The 21,635-nt window shown below is 39.6% G+C and overlaps 1 protein-coding gene across 3 annotated transcripts in view; it reads right to left on the reverse strand.

Moving 5' to 3' along the window:
• itpr2 (inositol 1,4,5-trisphosphate receptor, type 2) overlaps positions 1-21,635 on the reverse strand; it is a 61,888-nt gene that overhangs the window by 36,656 nt on the left and 3,597 nt on the right. For 2 of the 3 annotated variants that reach the window (XM_072385578.1, XM_072385580.1), the window contains exons 2-35: positions 20,334-20,404; positions 20,005-20,123; positions 19,825-19,911; positions 18,272-18,430; positions 17,452-17,550; positions 17,274-17,357; positions 17,023-17,169; positions 14,227-14,322; positions 13,887-13,931; positions 12,348-12,499; positions 11,853-11,952; positions 11,600-11,760; positions 11,374-11,515; positions 11,007-11,165; positions 9,423-9,595; positions 8,429-8,548; positions 7,980-8,162; positions 7,566-7,817; positions 7,169-7,316; positions 6,509-6,656; positions 5,849-6,036; positions 5,628-5,751; positions 5,451-5,508; positions 5,177-5,342; positions 4,738-4,905; positions 3,152-3,238; positions 2,938-3,063; positions 2,720-2,842; positions 2,376-2,576; positions 1,911-2,162; positions 1,652-1,777; positions 1,344-1,472; positions 997-1,117; positions 518-699 (exon numbers count right to left, since the gene is read on the reverse strand). In XM_072385578.1, coding sequence (XP_072241679.1) covers positions 518-699; positions 997-1,117; positions 1,344-1,472; positions 1,652-1,777; positions 1,911-2,162; positions 2,376-2,576; positions 2,720-2,842; positions 2,938-3,063; positions 3,152-3,238; positions 4,738-4,905; positions 5,177-5,342; positions 5,451-5,508; positions 5,628-5,751; positions 5,849-6,036; positions 6,509-6,656; positions 7,169-7,316; positions 7,566-7,817; positions 7,980-8,162; positions 8,429-8,548; positions 9,423-9,595; positions 11,007-11,165; positions 11,374-11,515; positions 11,600-11,760; positions 11,853-11,952; positions 12,348-12,499; positions 13,887-13,931; positions 14,227-14,322; positions 17,023-17,169; positions 17,274-17,357; positions 17,452-17,550; positions 18,272-18,430; positions 19,825-19,911; positions 20,005-20,123; positions 20,334-20,404 — 4,696 coding nt within the window. The remainder of the gene's footprint in view (positions 1-517; positions 700-996; positions 1,118-1,343; positions 1,473-1,651; positions 1,778-1,910; positions 2,163-2,375; positions 2,577-2,719; positions 2,843-2,937; positions 3,064-3,151; positions 3,239-4,737; positions 4,906-5,176; positions 5,343-5,450; positions 5,509-5,627; positions 5,752-5,848; positions 6,037-6,508; positions 6,657-7,168; positions 7,317-7,565; positions 7,818-7,979; positions 8,163-8,428; positions 8,549-9,422; positions 9,596-11,006; positions 11,166-11,373; positions 11,516-11,599; positions 11,761-11,852; positions 11,953-12,347; positions 12,500-13,886; positions 13,932-14,226; positions 14,323-17,022; positions 17,170-17,273; positions 17,358-17,451; positions 17,551-18,271; positions 18,431-19,824; positions 19,912-20,004; positions 20,124-20,333; positions 20,405-21,635) is intronic. The other variant, XM_072385579.1, reaches the window with a different exon arrangement.

Here is a 21,635-nt window from a genome sequence, read left to right on the forward strand (position 1 = left end):
AGAGAGAGACACACCGAAAAATACAGTCATGCAGACGGGCGGAAATAATATTCTGTTCGTTTCATTTCACCACTTCGGTCCAAAGTGAAATATCTAAACCACTACTTTAAAATGCTAAATTGCTTTTGTTAATATGTAAAGCTTTACAAGCAAATTGGAAGTCTGACACTATAGTGAGACAGTACCCTGTCTTTTGGAAGTCTTTGCACACTGAAGTCAGGCACAACAAGCTTGTAGCCACCTTCAAATCCCTCCTTGAAATTTTCCTCTTTTAGAAAGCATTTGTCAATGTCAAATATTTATCACACACTCCATCACTGTGTTTTTGTGAACATCCATCTAATGAACTTACTTTTTACTTCTTATAAAGCATTTTGTAACATTGTTATGAAAAGTTCTTAACAAATAATACTTTATTCTTATTCTCATCATTTTCACTCCTACTACTGCTGTTCCTACTCTTACTACCACAAATACATAGTGGTAGCTTTCTAGTATCGTTTAAAAAAAATTTTACCTGCAGTTTCTCAATAATGTTTTTGTAGTCAGGGCCACCCAGCGGCTCTTTGCGAGGCCGTGTGCGGGCAGAAATCCTCCAGTCTTTAGCTGCCCGCTGCACCATGTTGCTGTGGACCTTGAGAGACAGAGTGTTGACCTGACTGTCCAGATCGACTGGGATGGCTATGGCCCGTGCCTTAGCTGAGGAAAGAACACGAATAGTTAGAAGTCACGGTAAGGTTCATTTTCTACTTGAACAGCAAATGCAGCAAAGTCACCTTAACCTGAATAAAGTAAAGTCTTCAAGTGGTCATAGACATACATAATATTTACTGAGATAAACATAATATGTACTGAGAATTATCTTTTTAAATAAGATGTCCTGTATATGAATAATACTGACACTAATTCAGGAAAATCAACATTCATACAAAGTTTGAAACACTGACTTCAAATGCATCTGAATGCCTTGAAGGACAGCAGAGTAGCGAAACTCACCGACATCAGCCAATGTTTTGATACAGCTCTCGATATTTGCCTTCTGAGCGGAGTTTAACCAAGTGCAGTTGTAGATTCTGAAAGCTGACTGGAGCAGCTTGATGAAGACTGACTGGTTCGTCTGTGTATAGAAAAGGGTGCGAGTGCAGCAAAAAGCCAATCAGGAACACTCCAATTCTGTCCCTGATAGGGCACATTTCTACCTTCAGTATAAAACATCTCAAGCAACCTGGAATGGGGGTATGAGATGATAGTGCAGTGAAAAAAAATCTGCTTTTAAATCATTTTACTGTAAAGCAGCTAAAAGTTGCTGCACATTTTATCTGCTTATCAGAGATGATGATTACCTGCAAGTTGGAGTGGTTTACAGAGAAAGGTGAGCTGAAGAAACCCTTAACAATGGCCATCACAGTCTCCGTCACATACTTCTCCAGGAGAAGATCTGCATGGTTGCGGTCTGTGGTCGAGTTGCACACCTTAAACATGAAAAGAAAAAGATCTCAATCTGCTCACCTCCAAATAACACTTATTATTTTCGTTGCATGTGCGGTATATGAGCACACTAGTAAGCCTAAATGCGTCTTGCGACATTCACTGCCTCATTAGGAAACAAGTAGTGGTTCATGTGTGACTTCTCAATCTGACAGAGCCTTACACGGGCCATGTCCACCAGGAAGTTGTCAAAAAGTCTCCAGATATGGGGGGAGGTGTAGATCTCCTTCATTTCTACCTCTGTGTCCACGTAGCAGTGATTGACAAAGTTCACATAGGCAGTTTTCACCTGTGGGAAAAAGAAATAATATGTTTGAATATCTACAAATAAAGCATTAAATTGTATCCCAATGACATAATTTACATGAATAATACCATTTATCTTAACTCTAGTTGCATTAGTTAAACAATCAGGCCTCTACCTCTGGTATACAGTGCACATCAGTGACGACTTTGACAATGTCATCAAGTGGGAGCAGAGAGTTGCATTTCAGCTCAGTATAGACATTCTTTCCCTCAGTGCAGGCAGCCAGCAGCTCCACAAGTGTATTGTGATATGCCAGAGCTCCATCTTCGTCTCTCCGCTCCCGCTCTGAGCCCATCATCTGCAGCAGCACTGTGAACGATGAGCGGTCGTTGTAGAACACCAACACGTCCTCACCACCGTTCACCAGCTGAGCACAAACAGACGACAGAGTTAACTGACAAAGGTGTGAATTTCTTCTTATTTTCATAAAAATAACAGTCAAAGAGAAATGTCATTTAGGGCAACATCACCAGGACTTCCAATACCTTTTCTGGTGATTGAACATTATCTTTCTTTTGTTTTTCTCACTAATAAAACGCTGACCAATGTCAACACTGTAAAATGAAAAGAAAATTCTCACCTCTGTCATGACTTTGTCCTGACATTTCTTCACGTACTTCCCATCTGCTTTCACTATGGTTTGTAAGAACCTGAGGTACTGAACATGTCTTCCATGTGTTTCAATGCAATGGACAAAATGATGGACCACGCGATCACTGATCTCATTGCACAGCTGGTAGTTGTTCATGAAGATGTGACGCAGTGTCTCAGCCTCCAGTAACTGGTGAAAAATAGGAGTCATGATTACTTTGGGAGATGATAAACTTTACAAAGCATTATATTAAGGAAAGAAAAACTGTTGGTAGAAGCTTCTGCATGCTCAGAGAGAAAGACAATAAACATAACATGATCGTATCAACACACCCCTGGAGTGAGGAAGAGGTTCAGGTGCTTATGCAGCAGAACTTGATTCTGCGAGTTTCCCCTGCAGAAGTTCTGCAGAAACGTATGAGCCAGAGTCATGATCTCATTCATCTTCTCATCAGTCTGTGGGAGGAAGCAAACAAAAAGCAGCACAGATCATTAGAGACCATGCTACATAGAAATTTCTTTTTTGGTGGGCTGCTCATTATTTTCCACACCTTCTCATAGGGAATCTGCAGCAGGTCCAGCACGACAGTATGGGCTCCCATGTTCTTCAGGAGCCTCTGCTGCTGCACACGACTCTTCTTACTCGGATAACACAGTTTACTGAGCCGCTGCAGGATCTAAAAATGAGACACACAAATCTTTTCTAGACACAAAAATGTGAAAAAGGCAAGTTGTTAGAATAGCATTCGAAGATCAGTCGCTCACCTCTTTTACTATGTTATAGTTGTTGCCCTTGTTACAGTCAATCTGAGGTTTGCTATCCCCATCCTGCATTGGACTCAGAACCACCTCCTAGTTATAGACATGTATAAAAAAAAATTTTGTTACTATCCGTATCCACCAAAAAATTGTGACTACATCTCCACAGTTCTCCAAAATGCAAGAACCTCCATGTGCTCTCTGTTATTACCAGGCACCGAAGTGAGGAGAGAGGTAAACTATCGCTCGTGAGAGAAAATCGTAAGAGGTTATACTAAACTAGGGATGGAGTGATTTTCGATCGGATCATCTATTGAAGGGACGATTGATCTTTTTTTCAAATGGCGATCTTGAATTAATTTAATGCCATAAGATGTCAAAGAAAAAACCTCTAGAACCTGCGCTTTACTGTGTACTTAAAAATGTTTCTCATGGAGCAAATGTCTGCATACAGAACCCTGAGGAGTGAATATCAAACTCTTAATACATCCTGTTGCATCTTTTTTTCCTTCTCACTTTTTTTCGGTGGTTCTCTTTGTCTCTTCTGTTCTTCATCTTCTTGCTTGCTTACCAAACACTTTTCTCTGCACTACAAGTGGTGTTCTGTATCATCTTTCTCGTGCCAGGCAAGTTTTTTTTCTTTCTTTTTTTTTTTTTTTATAGCTGACATAACTGCGCCCCCCTCTCAGGCGATCGACTGTGGCCACGATCGAACAATCTGAAGACAGGGCCAATTTCACATCCCTATACTGAACCTCATATTGCCTTAAACTGCTTTGGATAAAAAATATCCTCCAAATAATACAATGCTATACAATGTAACACAATCGTTTGCTCTGTGTGCTTTCCATCAGCTTTGATGACCAATGACAACAAAAAAAGTCATTAACAGAGCAGGAGAATAAAACCTTTGTGGACTTTTATATGTTGCCTAGTTGCAGTTTCAACATTATTTCCAGTGCTTATAGAATTAAATGGAAACTAAAAATACAACTTCTAATAAAAGGATCAAATATGTATGTGTGCAAGACACAGATTTGAATATTCCCTGCATTCATTATAAAGCTGCACTAAACTCAGTGATCCAAGTGGCTGCTGCAAAAGGAGGAAACAACACAGGCTTGTAATACTAACACTGGAAGGACACATTTCAAAGATTGTACAGTCAAGTTCACCATGATATATACACATAAATATTCATTAATAACATTTATTTTCCTTTTCAACATATATTCATCAACTAATGCAAGTCTTTAAATATGGAGCTTACCATCTGATCACTGCCCTTACAAGATAGAACAGTGCAAATGCTGAGGTTTGACCAGCTTATGTTAAGCATTTAGAAGTTCTAAAGAGCTACCCATAGTTTTTTTCTCTCATTGTGTCAAACCATTATAACTGTCCAAGGCAGATTGCAACAGTGGAGAGAAAAGAAATCCTTCTGAATGCCGAGTGCTTGTGTAAAGAGACATTTGTGTCAAAAAAGGGTTCAACTTTGTAAAGACATTGAGCATTGCTGTGACACAGCCTCATTATTGATAGTGTGTCAGGTGCTCAGCGGGAAGCTGCAAAGGTAAATGTTGGTACATCACCTCCATGTTCGGTTCTTTGCCATGCCTGACCCCCACCTCTTCACTGTTGTAGACTCCACTCTTCTCCACCCACAGCTCTGACTTCTCAACAGTCAGACGCAGCTGGTCCAGGTCTGCCTTGATCTGCTTGTAGTTCTCTACATCCTGCTCGGACACGAGGAGCTGGACCTGAAAAACAAACAAAATTAATCACATACATGGATATTAAATATTAACTCCGTGTGAAAGATAATCTCAGCCAAGAAATCTGTATACAACTTTAGAAAGTCTGTTGTTAAAATAGTTTTTCACTTCAGCTAAACATTTCACAACAGCATCGGTTGGCTCTTTATAGAACCCTCCTGATCCAAATTACATCCGCCAGGAATAAAAACCCCTTTACCCTGGAACTGCCTCAAGCCACAGGCACATTCACATGGTGTATCTGCTGTGTCGGTACCTGTTTGAAGGCCTGCAGCACCTCAGCTCTCTGACTGAAATGTTTGAAGATTAGCTGCAGTGATCCAGAAACCAGTGGTGGGTAATCTTGCATGATGAGATGGACGAGAACCCTCAAAAATGTCCGGCCACCCTCATCGTCCAGCTCCACGGCACTTAATTCAGTGCTGAAAAGGGTCCAGTGCAATGGTGTGCATCTTTTAAGTTTCTTTACATGAATGTTTGAAAGGGTTTTAAAGCATGCCGAGTCAATAAACAAACACATGGTCACCTACCTTCCTGCAAACATGCTCTCTGCTTTGGCAGCAATCTCGTCTATGTCTGGTTCAGAAGCTAAAGATGAGAAGAAAAACATTAGGTCATTTAAGAGCAGCAGGATGCAATAAAACAACAGCTAGTTATAATAAAATGAGTCTTCATAATTTGCATGATGACAGAAAAAAATGTCTCACGTGTGCCTAAGGGCATTTCAGCCAAAGAGACAGAGCTCTCAGCTATGGTCTTGTCCCCAAACTCTTTCTTGTAGATGGACAGTAAGTATGTGATCCTGTAATCCAACCTCACACTCAGGATGAACTGACGGGGTCACCGAAAGTACATAAATAAAACATTTAAATACTGGAGTCAAACAGATGAAAAGATGCAGTACCCCTCATCCAGCAGTGGTGCTTACTTGCAGGATTTCAATGATCTTTAGCTTGGTGTCCATCACCATTACATCCTCATTGTCCGACAGGAAGTGTCCTTTCCCGTAACGCAGGGAGGGAGGAGTGTCAGGCAGGCTGTGGGGCACACCTCGGCTCATCACCATCTGAGTCATCATTTCTCCGACACCGTGAATCGTTCGCAGGACATTGTTGCCTGAAGATAACAATAATCTTCAAATCTCCGTCATTGTGCATGTGTGCAAGGCAAAACAAATGGCAAATGAATTGCTTGAGGGTGCAGAAAGCTTTCTGAACGAAGAGAAACAAATCTACATTAAAAAGGCTTTTTCTCTCTTTTTATTAATTTGTGATCCAGGAGCAGAAATATTCTTTCTCTCTCTAGTCTGTAGAAAGTAATTTTGTGTTCAAGTCTTAATTACTGTTACCCTGTGCTTGGTCTTCTTATTGAAATACAAAAAGAAAAGAATAAATACACAACAAAAATAATCACAGATTAATTTAACCTTAATAATTTTGTGCATAGCCTCGTTCTTGCAAACCTTTATTAGCTGCATCCATATCTTCTATTTACAAACCTAACAGAAGAAGGGCTGTCTCCAGCCCCTCATATCATATACACACTTTGAAACACAAATAAAGCTTTGCAACTCTGTAACGACACTGACCGGACTCCAGACTTTTGCTCAGCTTATTCATGAAGGTGAGTGGGTGCTGCACGATATCCAGGATGGCCAGCAAGGTGCGTGTGAGGCGCAGCAGTTCACTGAAGCTATAGAAACCAAAGTAAACCAGATTTCGTGCTAGATTCACCACCTGGAGAAGAGAAATGAGAGAGGAAAATTTAGCATCTAAAAACAGAGCCCAGACGAAGGCTGTCACGATCATGAAAATCTAGTGTCATACAGAACAAGCCTAATACCAGTTTTAAAGCAAATATATTGTATCATGAAGAAGAGAAGCTGTTGAGAGGCAATGTTAATGGGAACATATCAGAAAAGTTACAGTCTTTTCTGTTTGATTGATTTAACTTTAGATTAATGGTATCAACACCTTTGACTGCCACCTTTTTGCTACAACACCTCTTCCAAGCTTTTGAGCATCTTTTTTCATGTGGTTTAAAACCACAATCTGACCTTTAGAAGTGGAAATGGATGCAAGAGTTGAGATGGAATTAGGATATTTCTGTTAGTTTCATCCAACTGTGTCAATACAGATGATCAAGCAAAAAGAAATTACAGTCGAATCTTTGTGACCTGATGAGTTTGTTAACAGAGATTCCCAAACCCGATCAATATAACCTACAGAGGATCCAGGCCTTTTTTTACCTCTAGTGTGAGTTCATTCTTATCTTTATCCCCAAATGGAAAAGGCTTGCTGACCACGTCTTTAAGATATTCTTCAACAAACTCCATGGTGGGAGCAAACTTCCTCTTCATCTCTTCTCTCGAGCTGTCAGTTGACTCATATTCAAACCTGTGCAAATCAACCAAGACCCACATGTCATGACTCATTAAATGACTCACAATGCAGTTAATTCACTTCAATTCTATTTATTCATATAGCTCCAGGAGAGTAATAACACATGTATATAACTGTATAACTTGTTTTTTCATTCTCCTTGAGAAGCAATAAATATACAACAGTCATTTCATAGTCCTTTAAAGACGAGTTTAAGTTCAATACAAGTCAGATACAAGTCCAATCTCACAAGAAGATGCTTACTCATTGATGGTGATCTTGGATGGGATCTCAGTCCAGAGGCGGGCATAGCGCACAGGAACCACAGACTCCTGTGGGTCTCGGTCCACGTGCATATGCAGCATGAGGCGACAGAAGGAGGCTCTGAGATTGTAGGGCAGGCAGTCATCAAACATGCTGCGCAGGATCAGATCCACAGGTAGCTGACTGGAGATCTGGTTGATGGCTAGGTACTGACGGTCCAGACACATTTTTGCAAACAAGTTTAGCTGATACCTGCAGAGGAGTTTAGGGCCATGGAAAGAAAGGAGAAGACGAAGTGGGACATGTTGGCTCATGGTTTTTTTTTTATTATTATTTCTGCTATTTTTGTATAACTGTGGGATCAAGAATTAAACATAAAGAGAGCTGAAACAAAAACAAAAACAACAAAAAAACCTGTAATAGGTAACGGTGTCTGCATCCATCTTGTGGTTGCCCTTAGCATCCTGGGCCAGGTGGCGGATGGATTTGCCATGAGGCTCCTTGTGGCTGTCGATCCAGTAGAGCCAAACCTCTTCCTCCTCAACATCCTCCTGCATTAGAGAGGAATCCAGTGCAGTGTCCATGTTGGAGATTAATCTAGTGGAGAGTCGGGGTGGAGGGAAAGGGAGAGTGTGTGCAATAAAGATGTTAGTTACAAAAAGAGAAACATTTTTTTAAAAATACACACATCACTGTGATGTAGAGCTGCTGCAGGAAATATTCATTTCACAAGAAGCGGACAAACTGGAGGAAACAGCACTGCTGTGGAGAGTGTGTGCATGTTTAAACATGTTTTTTTTTTTAAATCCACTGAAATATGTCAACACATTTAAAAATATAGATAGCACAGGGGTGTGACTCACTTGGTCTGGATGAGGATATCTGCGTTGGTGGGGTTCAGCATAAATTTACAGATAAGCTCCTGTGTGACGGGAATGGCAGTCTTGTTGGACACACAGAGATCAGACAGATAATCCAGGAATCTGCGAAAGCAGACAAGACATGAATTAATCATGTTTAAACACACCAAGCTTTTATAAAAACACAACGCCAAGTCCAAAAAGCTGGAATGCTCAATAAAAGCCAAATAAAACACAATGCATTCATTTACAAATCTCATGTATTGAAATTTTATTCCAAATAGAGACATTTCACCATTTCATAAAACAATATATATATATACTAGCTTATCTTGAATTTTGACGGCAGCAACATGTCTCAAAAAAAGTTAGGACAGGAGCAACAAAAGGCTGGAAAAATAAGTAGCAATATAAAGAAATACCTGGAGGAACATGTTGCAACTAATTGGATATATTGGCAACAGGTCAGCAACATGACTGCCCACCTTTACTGCCTTTCTAAGGGGCTTTTTAAATGCCCAGTGGTTCAACAATCTGAAATTACTCCACAATTAAGTAACGTCTGAAGTAATATTCCTCAATGTAAAATTGCTAAGACTCTGAATATTCCATGAGCAACAGTACATACTATAATCAAAAGAATCAAGAGAATCTGGAAACTTGGCACAAAGGATGCAGCTGATGATCAATATTGTATGGCCATGATCTTCATGGCCCCGTCTGAACTTCTTTGAGATGTACTGCTGCCCTCAAATTCAAAATGAGCTTACATTTTTCATGGACTAGTGAAATGTCTCACTTTTCACATTTGATACATTTTGTGTTCTGATTTGATTTGAAAATCATTTGCATGTCATTCTTATTTACATTTTACCCAACTTGTTTGCAGTTGGGTTGTATGTTTATTGCATGAGAATGCAAGACTTTGAAATAAAGTTACAAAGTGACGCAACACTGATAAAGAAAATCTATTATTTGGGTGGTGTGGATGCCTGACCTGGGTTCTCTGTTGCGCCTCAGCAGGTTGACAAAGGTCTCAATCTCTTTGGCTGTGATGTGCTTTTCCAACAGCTTGCGGTTGTTGTGCAACAGGGCAGTAATTGTATCCTCTGCCAGAATCTCATACCCAATTTGATCCTGCATGATTGAGAACTTTTTGGCTATATATTCCTACAAAAGAAATACATGTTTATTAGCACGTCTGCTGTACATGGTGTTGAATTTGAGTTAAAAGTGACAACTGAAAAAAAAACTAAAAAGATAAAAAACAAAACAAAAAAAAACATACAATTATTCTTCATCTCCTTGTTCTTATACTTTAACCTTAATTTAAAAGTCATTTGTAGTTATTCAAGATCTATAATTGGAGGTTATTTTCCATCAAGATTACAGAGTCTATCAATATATCATCTAATCTAAACACTCTGAATTAATTGATTAACAGTTTAGCCTTCAAACAGTCAACTAATTAAAAGCACACTTAAAACATATTAAAACCCACATGAGGTTGAACACAATCTCATTTCTAAACAACCTTAAATATATACTTCATTCAATGAAACTGAGAAAAGTAAACAGTCTCACTGTGGCCACAAGAGGCAGTTAGGGTGTAATGGGGCGCTGTATGTCCCCATAAATTGTAATGTTTTTAAAGTTGGGTAAAGTTTTTTTTCACATCATTATAAAATCAATAATGTCTCTACTCTTTTGTGCATCTGGACAATTCACAGCAATGTGCCCATTCATTTCCTTTTTTAAAACCTCTACTTCCCCTAAAATACTTCATATTTGTCTTAAGATGTGACCTGACAGTGCAGGTGTGCAGTAAGAGGCACAATAGTTTAAGTCTGTGTCTATGTTAATATGTCATAACAGCTAGCTGGTCAATAGAACTGACATTAGTTAGTCAGTAGAATGGAGCAACAAAAGCCATAACTGAGAAGTGGAGAAAGAGGGCATGATAGGGCATTTAAAGAAAAAAAAGGAAATAAAACCAGAACTTGGGACTAGTTTGGCATCTCGACTGTTACATCATCACATAGTATGCACACAGGCTACGTTACATGCAGTTTTTGAGTGTTATCCATTTTTCAAGCATGAGATACACAAAAGGAAAGCTAATTCTGAGAAAAATTACATGATCATGTTGATCTCACATCAGCAACAATAGACCTTTCACCATGTTGCCAGCTTCTAGGCAATAAGTTACTGACGTTAAAAATACATTAGCTTACATGTTATGATTATAATTGTCTTTTCATTTCTGCCAGTGTATGTTATCACATGGTAAACCTGTGTCTAAATGAGTTGGAGTACTATAGTTATAGCAGAAACCCAATCTGGTTTCAATTGGTCACCTCGCTGATTTCCACTTTACAAATTTAACAATAATGCACTGAAATACAGTGTCATGCATTGAATGCATGACAATGTATTTCCTCTGTATTTATGACTAAAACCAAAAGCAAAAGATTATGTAGGCAGCAGCACCACCTTTATCCTAAATTCACTTAAATTAAATGTTAATGGGTCTCACTAAACGCTGTAGCCTACTAGAACTGTGTAAAGCCTCATGTTATACCTGGTTCTTGCGATAGTCCTGTTGGGAGTGTCGTAGCACCCTGTAGCAGAGTCTCAACATGTATTTGAAATGAGCATAACGCTGGTCACCCAAATCTTCCAACCTCAGCATCGGACCGTCACCATTACCTGCAAATGGAGCCTTCAGGATGCCAAATATCTGGAGGAACAGAAACCAACATGCTTTGATTAAGACCCAGCCAAATATCTAACTACAGCAAGAAAATTCTTAGAGAAATCCACTTCTTAAAGCTAATTGCTTGTCACTGCAAATGTAAAATCTGTTGGCTTTCTATTATATGTTTCACTGTTACACTTCAGATCAATGAGTATTTTCATGCGAGGCTTTTTAATTGTAATTTTTTAACCTGGGCGAGGATGTTTTGTTCCCTCATGAGTTTCTGCCTTTCACGGTTAGGTGTAGAGGTGACCACAGACAGAACATCCTGTCCATTGTTTGGCACCACACACACAAAGAAGACCAAATCTTCCAGAAGCTTAGTCACAAATCTGTGTGCAAAAAAAGAAACTTAAAATCACCAAGTGTGAATAATATACAATGTCAACCGTGTCATCATCCTGAAGTCTCTGTACCTCCTCTCATTCTGAGCAATGTTGCCGTACTGAAGTTTCCTCACAGTGGACTCCAAGACCTTGCTGGCATCATTAGCAAAGTCTAAGTCTCTGACCTCGGATAGAGGAACAGACACAATGGCAAAAGCCTCTTTGTCCTCCTTGGTGGAACAGGTGCCAATCTAATGTGACAACAAAAAGAAATGTGAAAATAAAGCTGTATGTCTAACTTGTGTATGTATGGATGTGTGTGTGCATGTCCATATGTGGAGACCTTGAGCATAACCGGACGCTCCTCCTCTGCGTCGATGGGGACGTTAGTGCTGGTCACCCAGGTGTTGGTGCACAGGTGCCTGAGTCTCACATAGGAGTTTCTAAGAAAGACGTTATTTTCAGAAAATATGACTTGATATTGACCCAATCTTGTTACTAAACCAAAAATTTGACATCCTTGCAAGTCAACTAGCCTAACATGAATTCTTATCATATTTCCAGCTTTAGGAATGACAACTGTTCCATGGATGTCCACTGAATTTTGTAAGTTATAGTTAGTTAAAGTCCTGCTCAGGTTGAATTGTAATTACTCATTTTTTCAGTCCCAATTACACCAATGAACAGTAATCACTGGGTCCATTTTTGTGTTTTTAAATCCCACCTTAATGGCATAGTTTTGGAAAAGAGTTGCTATAAAGTGAAAATTCCCATCTTGATAAAACTGCAGCAGAGGCTACTTTGATGTGTTTATGTTACCCCCATGTGAGAGACCGACCTGGGAACAAGACAGTCAGCCCGCTGCAGGGTGGTAGCGTCCAGCTCAAACAGTGAGGCAATATCGTTCCCATGGGGAACAGAAACCAGGGTGAAAGCAATCTTCTCTGCTGCTAGATGCTTCCTCTTGGAGTACACAATATCCGTCTCATTCTGCAGTTCACACACAAACATGCACACAGAGAAAGTAGCTAGTGTCTACATCTGAAAAAGCTTAGATGGCTACAGCTCAGCTGTTTAACAATATCCATTCAGTTCTTTTGTGCCTATGCTTAAACAAACAGCACATAACACGAGATGTTCAGATCACATTCAAATCTGTGCAAGAAAGGCGTTTGTATAGCTTGGTCACACAAGAGTGTTGATTAACCAAACTTTAAAAGCCTTATTACAAATAATAATAAATACCTCAGGGAAACACTCTTTAGGTTGCACTACCACACTTTCCATAATTGATACACACCAAAATATATCCTAAAAATTAAGCCACTGTTAAATTAACAATAAATCTATAAGACCCAAACATTGAGCACATATATGCTAAGTGTCAGGTTGCCTCATCTTTCCATACTTAAATTATATACTATTATTATTATTATAATAATATACTATAGCAAATTAGTTCTACTTGAAATAAATACTGACACTGCAGTATGATAAAGGACAGACAGATGTCACAGCTTCTTACACTAATGAGATCTCAAATTAGACAGCTGTATAGGCAGAGAGCGATGACTTTTCTGTGCCTTGCGTAGAAACTGCAGTTACACAGGATGCTGCAGTGAGCAGATGCATCTGATAGCAGCAAGGGTTAATTTATCCCACTGTTCTCTGCATGTCAATGGGAAGCTCCCCAGAGCCGCCTCCATGCCTCAGCTTCTCCATCCTCCCACTGCCCTGCCCCCCTCCGCTGGTGACTCACCCCACCAGCTTAGCACAGGAGAGTGGAGCAGAGCAGACAGCACGTCTGCCACCCCTCCATCCCCTCTCACAGGGCACCCCCCCACACCCAGACGTTATGTAAGGAGCCCCCTGTGTGTCTGAAATTCAGCATGTGCATGAGAAAGTGTGCAAGGCTGAGAGCTCGTGTGTGTGTGTGTGTGTGTGTGTGTGTGTGTGTCTCCTGCCTTGCCAGAATACAAATGTGCCAGGCAGCTACGAGCTGAAAGAAACGTCTGGATTTAGATTCAGAGTTTGCCAGAGTTTGTGTCTCTGTGTGTGTGTGTGTCTAGAGAAATCAGTGGGGAGTGCTGAGTGAGAACTGAACTGGTGGTATTGCATAACAAAAGGATGAGGATACAGAGAAGGGCCTTGAATTTTAAATACTAAAAACTGTTTTCACTTAAAAAATAATAGTTAGATAATTTTTCTATACTGCTCATTAATTAATTTTTTCTTAGTCAAATACAAACCAACCAATCAATTTATGGTTTAAAAAGAGCCCTTATTAATGCTGGAAATGCCTTAAATTCTAATAATCAATATAGTGCATCCATTTGAGGTCAGGTGCTTGGAAAATGTACTTGTTTGACTGGCTCACCTCTCCTTTGGACTCCACTGTGTTGTCTTTGAATTCAGGGTTCACCTACAGAGAAATTAAACAGTCAGTCGCCTCAGATCCTTCAAAGCTCTGATGTTAGTCCTGCTGCTATCACCACCAAACTGTTCAACAGCCAAGAAAGGCTGATAGCAGGGATAACAATGGGAATACTGCCACCTACAGCACATCATCAAAAACCCTCTTCAACTGTGAAAAGTAGTGACTCTAAAATAACACAATATGACAGGTCATGTGAGCTGCTGTTTTAAAGTTCCGTGTTATCAAACTAACAGTCAAGAGCAGGACCCAAAAAAAGGACCCAAACTGAGTTGAGTCTCACCTCAGCAGCGAGATAATTTCCAGTCGCCAAGTGTTTGAACCGAAAGAGACTATTCCACTGGCCGGCTCCGCCCCTGCAGGGGTCGTAGTGCACGACCTGCCATCAAAGCACAAAACAAGGAGCTTTATACATGAGGAAGCATCTCTCTCCAGCAGGCCTTTATGGTGTTTTCTACATTTTTCCAAGACAGTCAGACTGTGTTAGCCTCCTACTAGTGGACAGAGACTTTTATTACACTGTTCACAGTTGATCTCTTTAGAGAAATTACAACACTACACATGCATTTGCATTCTGCATCTATTCAAAAAAAAAAAAAAGGGGAAAGTTGAATTAAAGCAGATCAAGAATATTCTGTCTTAAATATGTTTTTTGGCAAAGAGAGATAATAAGATAACACACCAAAAGAAACAGAAGTCTTGATTTGTAAGCACTTGATACATCAACATTATGTCATATTGGCACAACAACATGTTAGCAACTGATAGGGTAACTTGAGTTCATGTTGGCACAAACTGGAGTAAAAACAGGAACTTCAAATTCCTTTTTATACTGATAAAGCGGAACATGCAGTAGAATAGATTGATACTAAGAACCAAAAGTAACAGGGACACAGACTTTTTGCATAAAGGAGAAATTATAGCCTAAATTTTTGAGAATTGACTAAACTTATGACAAAACTGTATTTTCAGCGTGTTTGCTTATTCAGCTGAACTGAACTAAAACTGATCTGAGCAAGGTTTATGGTTCAGCTGTTTGTAGGTTATTAAAAAGTGCAATGCATTCTTTAAGATTGGTGTGAAACAAAAAAGAAACACATAATACTTCTGAAAATGCAGCAAAATACAACAACAAAAATACAGTTGAAATAGAAAGCATGCCACATCAGAAAAAGCTGTTGAGAAAACACAACAAATTGAGGTGCAGTACAATTCAGGGCCGGGGTGGGATCGAGCTTCATCTCCAAGATCAGACAGTTTCTTTTCAATATGGGGATTTCAGTTCAATTCAGTTCTTACCTTCCTGTGCTTGTAATCAATAGGCCTTCTTTAAACTTAGAGAAGGCTTCTCCACAGTCTAACAACGCGCTGGTTTCTGTAACTTTGGTTCTGAAACTCAGAACTCACTGTCAGTGGGGATTAGCAAGACGTCCTCCAGAGCCACTGACTGAATAGTTTAAACCTTTTATTCAGCTAATAACAATTTAATACAATGCAGCACAATGGATTTACATATGTGGAATGAATTAAAAAACTGATTGGGTAAGACTTTCATCTTATGACTGACATGATACATTTGTTGTCATTTGAATCTACTATAGACATAAAGGAGGCCTTTCGTGTAGCATCCATCTGTGCATCCTATGTGCGTTTTCTACTAGACTGAAAAAAAATCTATTTTGAAAACTGGCCACTCAGTTGTCCCCTCAGCAGTCGTATTCCTCACGATGACTTTCACGGCCAACTTTCTCAGCAAGGATTTTGTTATTTGTTGCTCAAACGCCACGAAAGCATTTCACGAAGAATTTGCTTAACTGAACACAGCCCTTTATTAAAAGGTTAATTAAAAAACTTCTCCTCATTCAAATGACATCTGAAAAGCTTTCTGTGCCCAGTGGCTTGACATTTTACAAGGCAACACACTGATAACGGGATGTTAAATGGTAATATTCAGGTTCATCAGTAGCCAGTTATGTGCTTGTTGGTCCTCTCGGAAATATCTGTTTGCTTTACACGGGTTTTGTTTTTTGCTTTAACACCTGAGCTTTTCAGTCCATCCTCACATATTTATTCCATTAATTTTTCCTTTTCAAAATGCTTTTATTTTCCATAATGTGGATGTGATTAACCCAAACATCAGCCCAACTATCTGGCGGGAATGAATATGGTAACTGAGGCCATGTCAGTCTGACATAGTTTAGAGGTACAACTGATCACTGAGACCTGCCCATAGTCGGTAGTAGCTGCTGGCAATAATGCTCATTGATGGGTCACTATTTTAGTACTACAGGGTCTCTGCAGGTTTCAACAAGTCAAAGTTAAGACTTTTTAAGACCGGCATAATGAATACAATTTAAGACCCATTTCACAACCATACTGGCAAAAAAGTACAAAAGACATGAAGGAAACTCAGAGGGCCGGAATTACTAGCAAAGTATAGATTTTTTTATTTTTTTTTTACAGCTCTTTCACATTGGAATACAAAATGCTTAACCTAACTAAAAACACCAGAAGCCTCTCTATTGTGAACTATTATTTGTTCTATTGTTAACTCTGGAGATGTGTGAACACATGCCGGTGATCCCCCGCTTCATCAAAACACCGCAACGGAGCAATAACAGGAAAAGATGTCATGCGCCAACACACCGGGGCACACGCACAACACTAACTAGTTGTGCTCGATAAATTCTGACCGGGGTTGCACAGGTACTTTAGTTCCGTTTTGTTGTTATGTCATAGCATCCTCAAAAATCAAAATAATTTAAAGCAAGACTGAAGTTTATGCATTTGTTTTAAATAAAAGTAACAATAATACATTTTTAAGACCTTTCAAAATCGTATTTAAAACATATTATGAAATGTTAAGATAATTTTAGATATTTTGAGGACCCTGTACCCTGTACTAAGATCCTTGCAGTAGCTGTTTTATATCTACCCATCAATGCATCCATCGCTAAACAGAAAGTACCTCAGAACCATAAATTAATTTCCACATTCTGAAAAACAATTATTCAATTTAAAACCACTACTATCATGCACTCAAAACTGAAAGGAGAAACCATTCTGGCCTGTGCTTTACCTCAATCTCCCACAGAGCCTTGGAGCTGGTGGCTGAGGTGGCAGACTGCCGCAGTGTGGTCCTGAGAAAGACGTGCTGCTGCTTCTTGTACTCGTCACAGGTCAGAAACTTCTCCTGCTCAGCATGAAATAGCCTAACCACATCTCCCTGACAAAGAGGACAAAAAACAAAAGTCAAGAACGGAGCATAAAAACAGCGGTTTTGGTCAAATCGTGAGCAATACAAGTTTAAAAAGTAGAGAAACAACATACCCCCTTCAACACGTCGTCCCTGTAGTCACTAAACTTCATGAACAAGGTGACTTTCCAGCTGGTGTTACAGTTGACAGCATTCACCTGTGGGGTGAAGCAGAGAGTAGGGGGCAGATGCAGCACAAAATCATACATTTAGGTCATGCTGACAGATACCATGTAAATGAACCAGTCCCACCTCTTTGCAGCCACGGTTATCTAACAGCTCAATGTTACTGGCATGAAGGGGCTGTCCTGCATTCACTGGCATCAGCACCACCTTGTCTCCAACCACCACCTTAAAGCCAAACAGAAATGGTCAAAAAGAAGCAAGATGTGGCAACTTCCAGCAGTTTTCAAATGGATGAAGCAGGCATTTAAGAGTGAATCCATGCAAAGAGTTTGTCAAAGATCTTTTCCTCTTTTTTTTTTTCCTGCAAGGAATGGTAATGCAACATGCTGGTCCTCACATGGGAGAGTGGCTGAGCTGTTAACAGCAAATAGGCTTATTCATACCACTGTGAGAGGATATGAATGCAATAAAGATATGGTTATTGAAAAGTAAACTACCCGCTACCGTATCATTGCTTGTATAATACATGCTCTCTAACCTGGCCAAATAGAAGTTGTAACAGACTTTACAGGTTCAGCAGTTTCAGCAACCACACACAGGCACACTGTGGCTGTAGGAATAGGTGGATCACACTTTTTTCAAGGCAGTGCTTAAGTACTTCATCACATGAAAACTCCTGAAAATCTACATGCATTTAAATGGGGTGTTGCTTCCATGCTTTTCCACTTTATTCCGTGTCTGACGTTCCGCACAAACATCATGCACAATCAAGAGCAATACCTTCAATGATAGGATGCTAAAGCCAAAGGAGAAGGACAAAATCAGAAATGTTACTGGAATAGGTCAAACAATGAACTGACAGTCCACTGTAGACAGAAAGAAATGGTAAGTTTCTCTACAGCACGTCACGTCTAAAAAAGGCGATCCAAAGCAGAGAGAAACCTACGTTGTCTCCTTCACTGCGGAGCTTCCAGAAGGGCTGGATGTAAAACCAGGAGCCCTCGTTCCCTGCTGGATCTAAAGAAACCCGCATGGCGTTCTTTTCGAGCAATGCAGGCAGACGCTTGTTCACAGTCAGGTACTTATTACTCTTTATGTGCAGGAGCTGTGACAGAAGAATCAGGCTGGTTAGAGCAGTGATGGAGGAAATACTTAGATGATTTTTAAATATCATGACATACAAGAACAAAACAAAATTCTTCAAATATTCAAAGGAAAAGCTGGAAACAGGATTTGTTTGGTCATTTTGTGGAAACAACGGCTCTTACCTAATAGTTGCCAACTAATTTAGTGACAGTTAACCTGATTCCTTTTGCTATGCTTGTACATTGCTGGCGATCTAAATGTTTTAATCTGTAACAAGGCATCATAGTTGTTACGTTCATCATACTGTAACTAGTGACTTGTAAAAGAGCTCTTCTTTATTATTTTTTCAGGGTATAGCTACAAGAATCATGAAGAAAGGGGTTGGTCCATTGTTATAATCAATATGAGTTCATTTTGAGGGGTGAGGCATCAAACACCACGTTTCCTGGTTCAACTGAGCAAACAAGGTGACGAAATGGAACTGTGTTTTAAGTCAACCCTAATAAACTGCTCGCTGATAAAGCTGTTTAACTGAGGCAGCAGTCCAATCCCTACTGCACGCAAAACCGGAGTTAAATATTTTCTAAATATCATTAAGATCATGACTATATGCTTGTTATTTCAGGAGTTCACCAAAACAAAACAAAAAAAAAGGTCTTAGTTACTGTTACAATGATAAATATGGGCTTCATGTTTAAGCTGTGAACTTTAATTTAAGGGTATTCGAATCAAAACTGGAGGAAGAGTTAGGGATTTAAAGGTATTTCATAAACAGAACTATCTTATTCAGGGGGTTTCATGTAACTTTAAACGAAAATAAAGTAAATGTTAATTTCTCATACTTTGTTGCAAACCATTAGCCGGCAATCTGAAAAATATAAACATCCCCCAGGAATATCTTTCCTCTTAAGAGGCTTTACTGTCTTTACTGGATCTGTCTTGAGTTTTTGTTAGTTGTGCCTTTATTTTTGTCTTTAGGACCAGGATACTAACTTGGCCATGGAAGAATATGCTACTTAATTGCCTATAAACAAGCTTTTCAGTTTTACATTTGATCCCCCCCAAATAAAAAGATTAAAAAAAAATTTTTAAAAAAGGGTTCCAAGCGCTCATCTAAAACTTTTCCTCCAGTTTGGATGTGAATACTTTATAATCACAGCTGAGAGTCTGAACATGAAGCGTGAAATAGCAAAAATAAAAATGTTGTTGCATCTAAATACTTCCTGAGCAACATGTATTCCTCAGGAGCTCAACAATCAGTCAAAGAAAATATTGGTATTTGTCTTTAGAATCTGCCTGGTTTCAGAAACTGAATGAGTGTAATCTAAACCTCATTCAACAAGAAAATAAAGACAACACTTCATGCTAAAAACAATCTGATGCTACGGATGATTGCAGAGGAGATGCATATACCTGGATGACATTACTGTACTTGACAATTTCTCCAAGAAGCTTCTTGTTCTCGGACTCGTTCTGCTTCTGCTCCAGTTCGGCTGCATGCTGAGTGATGAAACAGAAAACCGTTGAACCTTTGAAATGCTTGCGATGAGAATCCAGGTCCCAGAATGGTTCAAAAACAAATAACGGTTATACCTGTAACTTTTTAAACAGATCTCCTTGTGTGTTGTTGTTCCCTTGTTTCCCTTGTTTTGCCTTCCAGAATTGCTTCTGTGCCGAGTATCTGTTCATGGGACAAACCTTGAAGAGGCAATCTGCAGAGGAGGAGAAACATTCAGGCCCACATTAAGCAAAGTCCTATGAAAAGGTTGCAATGTGGTGGAGCCACTTATTTACCCAGCAGATGCCTGCCGAGTCCCTTAAACACATAAAAGCTTTTCCAAAATCACAAGGTTGTGTTAAACAACACACTGTGGACATGCGTGTGTTTGTGTGGCATCAGAGCATCTAAAATAAAAACACACCTCTGAATTTTTTGGGTGGATTGGCGAGGTCTCCGGCATCAGGCTGGACCACACACCTGTCATCAACAAGCCTGCAGAGAAGAGCATAAACTATAAAAACACACCATTCTTAAATGCTTTTATGTAATCACGCCAACAGTTAAAACAAACATCGCAATAAAAACAGAGATTTGCATTGAACAAACTGTGGTGTGACATCACAGTTAAATGCAAATACATGAAGTAGAATCTCAAGCCACATTGAAACCTCTCATTTGAATACAATGTACAGTGCCTGCTACACTGGCTACCTGCAGGGTGAAAAGCCTGGCTGGAAAGAGATAATGTCTCTGTTCACCATCATATCCATCTGTTTTAAGCTCCCAGAGTATCTGGAGTGATGATGAGCATCTCTGGTTGGAGCTTATCCTCTTTAGCTGGGCTTTGATCTGTGCTATGCAGGCGGACACGGAAATATCTGCTCTGTCTTTGTAAGTTTGGATCAAGATAAACGAATGACGAGTAAATAGCCTCTGACTTTTACATAACACTGGGGGGGGGGGCAGATAATAGAAGCAAATGTCAGCATTGTGTGTGTATGAAACTGAGCTTTTAGAGGGAACATTGTGTTGGTAATGATCTCTGTGACAACAGACACAACAGGAAACCATGTACCGTCTGTGCAAGGTTGATTAGAGGACACTCAAAAGGTGTCATTGTATTAACCACATTTACCACACCCTTCCCTCTTATTTACTAGTTGCTGACTGTAACACATCAGAGATGTTACTTTGACAGTTTCAGGACTCACATCTGACATACTGCTTATATAATTATAGTTTCAAGAATTGAGACCGTGACACTGTTAGTGACAGGTAGATTAAGATTCATTTGGTTGTCTGTGCACAACCACGCAAACCTATATCATTCATCAACAGCTATAACTGCATTATCTGTCACATCTCATGTCATACACAGGTCAGATTTATTTGCCCTTTATTTAACTAGGAAGATCCCACTGAGATACAAAATCTCCTCTTCAAGGAAGTCCTGGTCAACATGATGTAAATATGAAGATCTGTTATCACGAAGAGTGTTTTACCACATTGGACCAGAGAAAATTTTTGTAAATAAGAGAATATCTATTCCTGCAAAACATCTTAATCTTAATGTTCCAAGTTAAACTCTATGAAAAGTTGTGTTAGTAGCAAGCACAGAGAGGAGGATGAAGGTGCACACGTTGAAGCTGGGATGGTAAAAAGCCCATTATTAAGTGAAGCGGGAGGAAAAGAGCCAGCAGAACAATGGAGATGGAAAAAAGAA

This window comes from Leuresthes tenuis, unplaced genomic scaffold (genome assembly GCF_036924035.1).
Source record: "Leuresthes tenuis unplaced genomic scaffold, fLeuTen1.0.hap1 SCAF_5, whole genome shotgun sequence".
NCBI classification, from domain to species: Eukaryota; Metazoa; Chordata; class Actinopteri; order Atheriniformes; family Atherinopsidae; genus Leuresthes; species Leuresthes tenuis.